The sequence below is a fragment of the Frieseomelitta varia genome, unplaced genomic scaffold (genome assembly GCF_011392965.1).
Source record: "Frieseomelitta varia isolate USP_RPSP 00005682 unplaced genomic scaffold, Fvar_1.2 scaffold_957, whole genome shotgun sequence".
In the NCBI taxonomy this organism is placed as follows: Eukaryota; Metazoa; Arthropoda; class Insecta; order Hymenoptera; family Apidae; genus Frieseomelitta; species Frieseomelitta varia.
This window is the reverse complement of record NW_025110764.1, coordinates 46,821-59,404: the sequence shown is the minus strand read 5'-3', so window position 1 is coordinate 59,404 and position 12,584 is coordinate 46,821. Positions and strand designations below refer to the sequence as shown.

The window sequence follows — 12,584 nt, the reverse complement described above, 5'->3', positions numbered from 1 at the left end:
TACATTTTTTTTGTATAAACTCACTTTGTTTTGAAAAATTTTCGAAAATTTGCAATCGGAGTTTCGAAAACCTTGAAATTTTGCTTTGTTTGCTAACATTGGTTTGTTTATTTTGGTTTCCAATGTTTATTTACATTTTTTTGATTGTTTGTTTTGGTTCCCAATGTTTATTTACATTTTTTGGTATAAACACACTTTGTTTTGAAAAATTTTCGAAAATTTGCAATCGGAGTTTCGAAAACCTAGAAATTTCGCTTTGTTTGCAAACAATGGTCCGTTTATTTTGGTTTCCAATGTTGATTTACATTTTTTTGATTGTTTATTATGGTTTGCAATGTTTATTTACATTTTTTTTGTATAAACTCACTTTGTACTGAAAAATTTTCGAAAATTTGCAATCGGAGTTTCGAAAACCTTGAAATTTCGCTTTGTTTGCAAACATTGGTCTGTTTATTTTGTTTTCCAATGTTTATTTACATTTTTTTTGATTGTTTATTATGGTTCCCAATGTTTATTTACATTTTTTTGGTATAAACACACTTTGTTTTTAAAAATTTTCGAAAATTTGTAATCGGAGTTTCGAAAACCTTGAAATTTCGCTTTGTTTGCAAAATTGGTTTGTTTATTTTGGTTTCTAATGTTTATATACATTTTTTGATTGTTTATAATGGTTCCCAATATTTATTTACATTTTTTTTGATATAAACACACCCTGTTTTGAAATATTTCCTAAACTTTGAAATGGGAATTTCGAAAAATTTGAAATTTTGCTTTGTTTGCAATCTTTGGAATGTTTTTTTTTGATTTTCTATGTTTATCTACATTTTTTTGTTGTATACACACTGTGTTTTCTTAAATTTTCGAAAATTTGCTAGTGGAATTTCGAAAATTTTCAAATTTCGCTTTGTTTGCAAACACTGAACTGTTTATTTTTGTTTCCAATCTTCATTTACATTTTTTTATTGTTTGTTTTGGTTTGCAATGTTTGTTTGCATTTTTTTTTATTTTGGCTGTACAAAATTTAGACAAAATGAAATCTCATTCGTAATAGAGTTCGCTGATAAAATAAATTCCACGCAAACTTCTAGCTAATGTGTAGTCTCCGATTCTCGCGTGGGGTTACAATATTAAAACGAAGCTATTTATCGCGCTCAAAGCACTTCCAATTAACCAAATTTTTACTTCTCGCGATACTTCTCGCGATCCAGCAGCGAACCAGAGGCGAAAACACATTTTTCCATGTCGGAGAGCTCCAACACGAACGTTTCGACTTGAAGTTCATAAATTAGATTCCCCTTGAATATCCCTTAAATTCGGAAGTCTAATTTATTCCAAGCTAATCGCGCTCGCTCTCATGATTCGCATTTCTCGTTTATCTTGCTCGTTTATTTTAAAAAAAAAAGAGTGAAAAAAACCGTCAAAACGGCGATAATTATTTTTCGTGTGATACCGATCAACCTGATAAATCGTTATCCTTTCTCCGCGACAGAGAAATGACATTTAAACGTTCTTAATAATGAACGTTCCTTCTTGAATAACACGTAAAATGGGACGAAATTAAATACGGAATGTCAGAACTTACATTGCGATAGTTTCCTTTACGACAAACATGAATTATCGACGTGTCTAGCTAAACTCGAACGAACTAATTTATTATTAACAGAATCATTAGTCATTTAACAAAGAAATGTACGCGATTGTGGAAATAAAAATTCAGAAAGAGTCAAGTTGATTTCAAGTAGATTGGATTTAGCTCTGGCAAGCACGAAATCATTAAATTATAAATGATCTTAAATCTAAAGTGACTGTTACGTGATCAGAATACATTAAAGCTAAGTTACGAATGGCTCGAAATAAGAACAAGAAGCTAGAAGCTCTCCCCGACTAGCAAATTTAACCTCTCGTTTTACAAATTTCAGTTTCTACATTGCGCGTTTGTTTCCCAATTGGAGAAGCGTACCGTCACAAGTGGACGTTTCTCGTGATTAGTAGTTTTACTCTTTACATGCAAACAGTATCGATATGATGATCGTCGTTAAAGTTGGGACTCGGTTACATAGCAAAATGATTCAAAAAAACTCTTCCAGCGGGACGTTTATCCGCCGACACTTTTAAATGGCTGTCGTTTCTTCGAAGGGTAATGCAACTTCACCCCGGAGGATATGAATGAATCTTCCATAAACATTTTACGGGGCGGTTATTAAAATTTTCATAGAAATAGCTTCGTTGCGCCTTGTGATTTAGCATATCGGAGAGATACGAAACAGTGCCACTGTTAACAGTAAATGGCCGAGAGGTATAAATTAAATGTACGCGTTGACTCGCAGTCACGAACGGTATTGCAAAATTATCTCGCAAGTTTAATTACAGTGGTGTTTAGTAATGTCGCTTTTAATTCTATGGTCACCAAGTGAGTAACAAGTATTGTACACCTTTCGTTTCTTCCTAGCTCACCACGGACATCGAAGTAAGTTCCACTAACATGTACTCTGTTATGTATGAAATATTAAATGTTTTGGATTTTTCCCAGATGTTAAAAATTATCATACAACTTACTATAAATATAAGCAATATTCATAAAAAGAATTATATCATAAAATACCGTGCTTTGAAATATGAAACAGCTAAAAAGTATCCAAATTTGTAGAACGATTCTCCTAAATTACTCCAAATTCTCATAACCACCGCATCACATTCAACGACTTGAAAAAATTGCAATCCTGTTTTGCAAAACGTGCATGTGGTTTTGCAACGTTCGTTTGGCACGACTGGTTTATCTGAATTACATTTCACGATCGAAATCTCCTTCTCAAGAGTAAGAATCGCTAAAACCCTAAAAAAAAAAAAAAAAAAAAAAAACCAAGGAAGATTGAAAAACACGATCCAGATTACGGTGTTTGCTTTTTTTAAGGAGCAAAAAGCGGGTTTTACGGGTTGCTTTAAACTAAAAATATTTCATCGGGTTGATTAAAATGGAGCACCCCGTATAAGCGCGTAAACTCACGTAATAAAAGTAGCTTCTAGTAAAATATCGTAGAGCACGGGAGAACGGATTAAACCTAAGCAGAAATATGAAAAGCGTCCCCCAGGGACGGAGGCTGGATCGTCTTACTTTCTGTATTTATAACATTTCGCAGCTGTCGTCGAGATTTGAATTGCAACCGTTCTGTTTCCAACTGCTTTGTTTCGTAATCAGGAATACCGTGGCCACCGTGAAATCTCATTCACCGTGCATGCAACACGCCCACGGAGAGATCTCTCTCTCGGCGAGAATTATTTTTGCAAAAATGTCGGACCTTCGGAGAGATTTGAAAAATTTCGCAATTCAAAGATTCGACGAGTTACCTTTTGTGCAATCTTTGCAGGAAAAAAGAAAGAAAAAAGAAAAAGGAAAATTTTCACAGTGTTTTTTTAGAGAGTACCGGCTCGCGTTGGACGTTTTTAATATTTTCAATCGCGGGGGCTTTTAAAAGCTTTCAGAATTTTCCTTTCGAATGTTTATAATCTTTCGTGCTCTCTATATCCGATAAAAGTCTTTCGGTGTTTCTCTAGAGAGAAATTCTTTTTTTTTCTCCCCCCCCCCCCCCCTTCAAAAGAAACACACGAAAAAAGAACAATTGCCTGTTTCGTTCGCGAAACAATCTTGGAGTATATTTATCGGAGAATTTCTAGAATCATCATCGCGACAGGCATAGAGATGTAATAAACTTGGCAATAAATCGATCCGTATTTCAGGTCACATACCATGGTGGCATCCTTTGGAAGGAAATCTTCTTCTGATCGTCATCGTTGTCGCGGTTGTCCTTATACTTGTGATGATCATATTGTGCGTGGTGATCTTCATCGTCTGTCGGCGCAAACGGAATCAAATGAAATGTAAGTTGCACTTTCTTTCACCCGCTATGACTGTCATCGTGATCTGTTGTTCACAACGATTCGCATGACGTAGCCGATCCACTGGACTTTCTTCGAGATTTAAAAACTAGCAGCTTCCGAAAGAAATTTAAAATATTCGACAGTAGTTGAATCGAGCATCGGTCAGAGCTTTAAATTCAGAAAATTTTGACTATTCATACATAGCTAAATTAATATGCACGGCTCAAATTTCAATACTAAAAAACACTAAAGGAAAATTGGAAAATTTTCGAGTTTAGTTGACTTTACGACGATATCTCGTCAAGTCAGAATTTTTTTTTTTTTTCTTTCGATGGAAATCTCGAGGAAATCCGTTTGAAAATCAAACGGTCATCAAACGATAGAAAAACACTTCGAAACATACGAAACACACACACGCGCGCACGCGCGCGGTGACATAATTTACATTCCACATTGTCGTTCCACGACAAATAAGCATTACTTAAACTATGAAGGTAGTCGGATCGACGACAACGTTTGCAAGCGCGACGTTGTTTCCGCGAGACTTCCGTAATAAACGAAATTTACCGAAACGTCGGGCATTTGCATAATCTGCATAATTCGCGAAATTCAAACTTAACGTGTATCAGTTTTACAACCTATCCGTTTTACACGTTTCCGGGCGAAATTAGTCGTACACGTCGTTGCGCGAAAATTTACGAAGGCCACCCGGCACACAACAATGCCACTTTCATAATGAACCATCGAATCGTAATTCCCCCGGCGAGGTGGCGTTCGCTCCCATTGTCAAGATTGAAAAATTGCAAGCACGTAATGCATATTTGTCGTCTCGTGGCATCTCGCGTGGTGGGGTGCATTTCATGCATCACTAGGGCAGTTGTTATCGAGATAACGAAAGACAAAAAAAGACCGTGAAAAAAGAGTGGAAAAAAAAACGGTAATAACAGGTGTTTTTTATTATAACGTGTTAACATGGTTTTCTACATGCGTGCAGTGATCAACAGAACAAATTTCACTGTGAAAATTTCCGTGTAAAATCTGCGATTTCTGCGATTTTTCCGAAATATAATATTTTTCGAAAACAGTTCACAGTTTTACACGTCGTAAAGTTGATGTTTCTAGGTAAATAGTCTCGGGAAGAATTACTTTTCTTTTTTTTTATTAGAAAGTAAGAACGACGAACAAACCAGATAATTAACAAAATGAAACAGATAAGAAAATTATTCACATAGTCTGGAATGTTAAAAAAGAAAAAGCAGAATTTCTTGAATTTCTAATCAAAGGACAGATAAAATTGTCTTCGTGTATGAATTAATATTTGGTAATTAATTCGATTATCCTCGTACAATTCTTCGACACGATCGTCGTATCAAACAATTTTTATTTCATCCTCAAATAAGCAAGCGAATAATTTCACGACTCGCAGATTTGTTCAGAACGGAACAATTTCCCTTTCGCTTTTGATCGGTGTTTCCTTTCCGACTTTTCCGTTCAATGTTTCACGCCGAAAGGTCCGATTCAACGAGACCTCTAGAAGTTCACTAAAGAAAAGCTAATACTCTTGTAGATCACTGTACACACATAACTGACCATACGTTGCTCTTTGTCCAACCGAGATTTCCTCTCGTCCCGCTGATATTCATTCGCTCACTTTGCTCGTACTGTTTGCAACGTTGTGCCAGCCTCGTCGAGAAAAACAAAAAGAGAGTAACGGTAGTTCATGACAATCGTTCGCGATGCGCAACGATATCGGGAATCGGCGGCGCTGAGGAAAAAAGAGAAAAAGAAAAAAGGAAAAACGCGGCCGCTCGTGTTTTCATTGTTGCGACGACCACTCGACGACTTTTTTCCACCGTGTGGAATTCTCTCTCAGGAGTCGACAAAACGGATTTGTTAATCAATCCTGCGTACCACTACGTTTGCATGCTTTGCTTGATCGAGTTCGGAGACTAAAGCGAACGAAAGAAAAAAAAAAAAAAGAGCAAAGAACAGGAGATAACGTAAGGACGGCTCGATCGATTGAAAACGACGTCGGTCGAGCTGAAAGATTCCACGTACTTTTTTTTATTTCTATCTCTCTCTCTCTCTCTCTCCCTCCCTCTCTGTCTCTCCCCCTGTTCTCTCGTAGCTCCTGTATTTTGTATAATTGAGTTTGTTGAAGTTTGTAGCGTTATATCGCGTAGAGTCTACGGGACTTTTGTTTGCTCGCCGAGAGTATTTTTCACGATACGTCGAGACGTTGTTCGTGTATATATATATATATATATATATATATATATATATATATAAAGTTACAGCGACTTATATATCCATCCGTATCATCTGGCTGCAAACATCCAATCGAATACGAATACTTGAATTTTCTAAATTCTAACAGTTTCTAAAATTTCATTGCTAAAATTCTGTAGTGAATTTTACTACAGTTACAAAGTTATAAAGCTTGTTAGTTAGTTAGATTATTTATTTGTCAAATGTTGTTACTATTTATTATTTATTTAGCGTCGCCAGAGTTATGCTAATTTCATCAAATTAATATTGACTATATTCAAATATCTCTAAGAGAATTTTCTCTAAGAGAGCTCTGAAACTCTGCAATTTTTCCACGAATGAAAAAGCAATATCAATCGTATATTTTTCTCTGTATCATTTTGTACAAGAGAAATTCTTGAATCTATCACTCTTGCTTTTATACGTTAATAAGTATACGTTATAATTATTACACGTTGATAATTATTAAGCAAGTGTAACGATTAATCTACGATTAAAACTCGCGCGATTGGATGGCCGCAGCCAGAGCTGCATATAAATCATGCACTGCATACATTATTTTGCGTTGTTACTATCGCATAGTTCATGCTAGTTACAGAAAAAAACAGAGCATGTCTATTATGTATTCGTAATCGTACATAAAGTAGACGGACGAATGCGAATTTCCCCAATTTTGGATGCAAAGACAAGTACATACATGTATAAAAATTATTAAGTACACGGACCCGTGCTGCGCCATTTTGATGAAAGAAGAACGAACTCTCGCCTCGCCTGGTTACTTCCTGGATATTTTTCGTTTGCGCAAATAAGTTTTAATTAACTTCAAATTACGCCCAGTTTGACTAATTTCCATTTCAATTACGTGTTATTTATACAGTGAGAGCAACACTGAGAGATGTGTATGATGTAACTCGCATAAAGATGTAAGGAAGGGGCAAACAATTTTTCCAAAAAATTAATGAAATTTTCCCGTGAAATATATACGGTTCTCTTTTTTTTTTTGTTTTGTAAATGCATTCAGCGGATGATGGAAACACGTTGGAAACGAATAACTTGTTACACCGCCTCACATATTTATTAGAATTTCATTATCATGCTTGAGAGAGGGGGGGAAAAAAAGGGGAATGTTCATTTTGCTGGACGATTAAAACGCAACGAATTATTGGAAATTTCAACGAGCTGAATTTTTATGCGTCAACGAGGAGAATACGCTTTCAATAATTTTCACGGCGCGCGTTTCATTTTGACAGTTTCGGTACATCAAATTGTTTTATAGTAATCACCTTCTGTTGTATAATGAAACAACGTCGATAATATTTCGTTGGAATTGCAATGATACGCACTACGTGGAAAGGATTATCGGGACTGGGATTTCATTGTTCGAAAAACCGAGCCAATGTTTTTTTTATACACACGCGAACAAAAAAAAAAGAAAAAAAAAAGGAAAAAATATACAGAAATTAAATGTCATACGCGTCGAAAAGCAAAGAATCGCTTCGCCATGAAAATTTTGGGCAATCGGGAATCGTTTTTGACAGTCATCCTCTTTTATTGCATATGTGGGAGATTGAAAGAGGATTATTTATTACGAATCGCCGTTGAATGGTGAAATATGAAGAGTTATACTATCGCCAGTAATTAAACATTTCCATATACGTACGTGAAAGTTATATTTGTTGAAAAACACTTTTACCGTGTTCATCCGGATTTCCTTCTGTAACCGGATCCGATTAATCTGCTCGAACAAATTAACTTGGGACAATTCGATTTATTATTAATTGAATTCGAGATTTTAATATCCAATTTAAAAAAAAATTTGACAGATCCAATTGAACAGAAAGGGATTTTTCATCAAAATAATCGATAATCGATTTAGAACTCTTCTAGTCTATGAATCTGTCGAATCTAACTAATTTAACTTCTTGCGTTGGACGCACGCACATCGAGAATTTTTTGCACCAAAATTGTCATACTTTCTCAGTTTTAAGTGTATTTAAGTTAAAGAGGAAATAGGCAAAACGAATAATAAATTTATTACTTGTCAGTCATTTCTATCCAGTGACATCATACCGACGAGAATTTCAAATAGAAAGCTTACGAACTATTGCATACGACTCGGTCACTCGTTATGGTCCGCAGTCAGTTTTGCCAGCGCGAGTGATTAAAAATCCCTCGCGCGAATCCGTTATCAATAATGAACTTACAAAAATTCTGCGAGTGCAGTACTTACTTCTCAATGCTGCAAATATTTCAATTTCACGATCTCTCGCCGACACGATTAATGAAACCGACGGTGCATCGACAGACGCTTGAATAAAAATATCCAGGAAGCGATGCCGGTCGTCAAAGGGCGAAGGGCAGAAACGATTCGTTCGTAAAGAGTTCTCCGGTCACGTGGAACCGTTTGAAACCGTTTCGTACGCGATCTCCTTCGAGGAAGTTAGTCAACGTTAATTAAATTCACAGCGTCGCAAACTTCGGGCCGGAAAGAACGTTCTCTGATTAAACACGCTGGCGGCGCGCTCGCGAGGATCGTTTCCGGCTGGCGCAGCGCGGGTCTCGTTCTCATCGGTAGCGTCTCACTAACACAGAAGAACTGATTCGTTTTCTGCTCTACTTTTTTAATTTGGACTTGCTAAACAAAACACAGACAGTAATCGGGTGGTCGAGCTGGAGGAACGCGAACAGTAAGTACAAAAGAAAAGAAATAGATAAAAAGAAAGAAAGAAAAACGCAGAGCATCCTAACACTCTTCGCTTTTGTTTTCTCCTACCTTCTTTGTTTCAATTTCTCTTGCGTTGGGTCTTCTCTGCTTCTTCTTGCTCGTTCTCTTCGCTTCTTTCTTGCCGCCCTTCTTTCTCGCGCACTTTGTTGCTTTCTTTCGACTCTTTCTCTCTCTCTCTCTCTCTCTCTCTCTTTCTTTCTTTTTCTCTCTCTTCCATTGCACAGTAGCAATTCCTGTTTTATAGCGAGATGTTAGCCTAATTTCCGGCGGCCTGATCTTCGCCTGATAAATGTATTTTTCGCTGCATGCGCAATTCACCGCACGCTAATAATTCAGTAGAATTATCGGCACGCTGCTCGGCGTGTACAGAAAGTATTCGAATGTTCACGTAGACTGTATGCGAAATATTCGTGTTTTGAAATTTCATCGGCACCGCTGACTCGCCTCGTCATGATCGGTAAAATTTAATCAGTAAAACTTAAGACGGACAGGAGATCATGAGACACTTAACGCAATTATACATTTCCCAGAGATCACAAAACTGTTACTGTCCATTTGTATCGATAAATCTCGATAGTCAATGATTTAGCACTTGAGTTCTCAGTGTCTCTTTGGATCATAATAAAATTTACGTTCTTCGTGATATATAGAGATCGCAGGTAATAAAATTTAAAGCTCTAAAAACGAGTAATTCAATGGTTAGGCGTGTCTTTCTTAAATGATATCATTTAAGAAAGAGTCTATCTCAATTTTTTATCAAATACGCATTTGCGATAAATATTTCGCGATAACTTCAGAAATCGCAAAACTGTTACTGTCCATTTGTATCGATAAATCTCGATAGTCAATGATTTAGCACTCGAGTTCTCAGTGTCTCTTTGGATCATAATAAAATTTATGTTCTTCTATGATATATAGAGATCACAGGTAATAAAATTTAAAGTTCTAAAAACGAGTAATTCAACGGTTAAAGTTCTAAAAATGAGTAATTCAACGGTTAGGCGTGTCTTTCTTAAATGATATAATTTAAAAACGAGTCTACTCGCTATATCAATTTTTTATCAAATACGCATTTGCAATAAATATTTCGCGATAACTTCAGAAATTGCGAAAACTTTCGCAGAAATCGCAAAACTGTTGCTGTCAATTTGTATCGATAAATCTCGATAGTCAATGATTTAGCACTCGAGTTCTCAGTATCTCTTTGGATCATAATAAAATTTACGTTCTTCGTGATACATAGAGATCGCAGGTAATAAAATTTCTAAAAATGAGTAATTCAAAAGGTCCTAAAAATGAGTAATTCAACTGTCAGGCGTGTCTTCCTTAAATGATATCATTTAAGAACGAGTCTACTCGCTATGTCAATTTTTTATCAAATTTGCAACAACACATTTGCAATAAATATTTCGCGATAACTTCTACCTATACACGTGTCTTGACCGATACGATTACGACTGGTCGTGTCTCGGGTTGTTAATGAAATTTCAAAGTACTTCATACTTCGCGCATACAATATTGGACGTGCAAGAGTTTATAGCAAATACTTTGCAAGCCGTGTGTATATACACGTTCGGTGGATCGTAAATTTTGTATGTAGATGGGTATATACATGTATATACGATTTTAACCACGAGTCGGCCGTTACCCTGGGATACCAAACTCGACGTAGGTAAATCTCGTTATACGATTGATCGATGGAATTATCGGTTTCGCGTATCGTCGGTTTAGCTAGCGACGCGCAACACCGAGCCCCGGGTCCTGTGAACTCCCGTTTCGATCAAGTGGAAGGATCTCTTTTTATGGCACGGATTATGGGCTCTAGAGCCGTAGAGAAATGGATGCCTTCTTCGCGATCATTTCCCGGCGAACGTCGCTCTTCTGCGCGCTGTTTTTCGTCCGATTCTACGCGTGACGCAAGCTTCCGGTGCGGTGGGATACATCTGGAAATGGGAAATGGAGTTTTCGATGGGAGGCTTTGTTTCTTCGGGGAAATTGCCTCTGAGAATGATCGAGGTACATCGGTTTTTTTTATTTTATTATCATTAAAGACGTGCTCCTTTCTCTGTAAGTAAAGTTACTCGTTCCATACTTGAAAGTATGCGTATTTTTTTTTTTTTCTTTTGTAAGTTGAAAAAAGGAACGTGTCAACTATTAAGTGTTCTGGAAAGTGTAGCTTTAAACTGTAGTTTGGTCAAAACGAAGCTCTCCGGTGTATTCCTTCCAATGAGGAACCATTCGCCTAGTGCACGCTCTTTTAAATATCAAGCACACTGCGAATCTTTCGAGGCTTCTCGCGAATAATTTGTTGATAAAACGCCCTGCACTGTAACCACCGGCCGATCAGACATAATCAAAATCACTTTCCTATATCATCGCGGCGTATCGCCAAACATTTTCACCCCGTGGCGCACCCGGCACACCACCGATAACATGAATGTCACAGTATAATATTTTTCCAGAATTTGAAACGAGTACGTTCAACGCTGTTAAATGGAGTGTCTATTGCTGTGTATATATTTATATTACATTAATCGTGCCGTATATAGTATCGAATGTACATATCGATAAGGGCCGTGACTTGCCGACTTTATTAGTATGCGTTAATGTAACCAGCAGCCACTGTGATGTGTGTTGTGTGCACGAGATTGTCTCCGATCTCCAATCTCGCAGGAAGTCCTCTCCCTTACCCAACATAGCCTCTCTCTCTCTCTCTCTCTCTCTCTCTCTCTCTGTCTTCCTCCACGCCTGAATGCATGTCCTGTTGCATAATTTAGTGACCACTTCCGGCTTATAATAGTTTACTGTCGAAGTCCGCATAGAGGTAAGTCAGGTAAGGGTCGCACGTGCAAATGAATAGGGTAGCAAAGTTCTTTGTTATTCGAATGTAGCGCTGTGCCCGTTTGTATTGCATAATTTAGGGACGATTAGTTATACTGGCTGGCCCTTTTCCTGTCTCTTTGTTCTTACTACTTCGTCACACACACACACACACTCTCTCACTCTCTCTCTCTCTCTTTATCTCTGTCTCTCTCTGTTTCTCCTTCTCTTTCTTTTCCTCGCTCTGTTACACTCTATTGCAACTGGCCTTCTCTATTCTATCCGGCTCGCGGAGACACTTTCGGAGGTGAAAGGTAGGTGAAGGGTTGCATGCCCGATGAGTAGAAAGCTCTCTCTTATTGAGTTGGCTGTCGTTCAAATCGTGACCTGAAACGAAGAATCCTTTTGGCGGTAGCGAATTTTTTCGGCACGCCCCGCGCACAAGCTACTCCACGCCCGGTGAATATTTAACCGGCGTTTCTTTTTTTTTTTTTTTTTTTGGAGGGCTCTCGCCACTGGCCCGGGCTCAATATGAAATACACGATGAAATTAACGTACCGCGATGTTCCGGTCTTTTATTTTTCCCCTCTCTGTCTCTCTCTCTCTCTCTCTCTCTTTCGTTTTTTAAGAAAAATTCAATTACCGAATCCGCGTGATTGTCGGGAGAGATTATTATGCACGTTCGTTCGTGCGGTGAAACTTATCGGGCGGAAACTTGCAGGGAAACTATGGTGTCGATTCTGAAACATAAGATGAAAAATAATACGTCAAGGACGTATATTTTATTAGCGAATTAGCGAATTGACAAGTGACGAGTTACACGTCCGATGGTACAGCTGGCAATTTTACGATTTGCAAGGCTATAGTTTCTTATTAAAATTTAACTTTTATTGAA

The 12,584-nt window shown here is 37.4% G+C and overlaps 1 protein-coding gene across 1 annotated transcript in view; it reads left to right on the top strand.

The window, feature by feature from the left end:
- Positions 1 to 12,584, top strand: part of LOC122538079 — a 126,089-nt gene that overhangs the window by 71,730 nt on the left and 41,775 nt on the right. Inside the window, exons 14-16 of the mRNA XM_043671835.1 lie at positions 2,450 to 2,467; positions 3,736 to 3,876; positions 8,795 to 8,831. Coding sequence (XP_043527770.1) covers positions 2,450 to 2,467; positions 3,736 to 3,876; positions 8,795 to 8,831 — 196 coding nt within the window. The remainder of the gene's footprint in view (positions 1 to 2,449; positions 2,468 to 3,735; positions 3,877 to 8,794; positions 8,832 to 12,584) is intronic.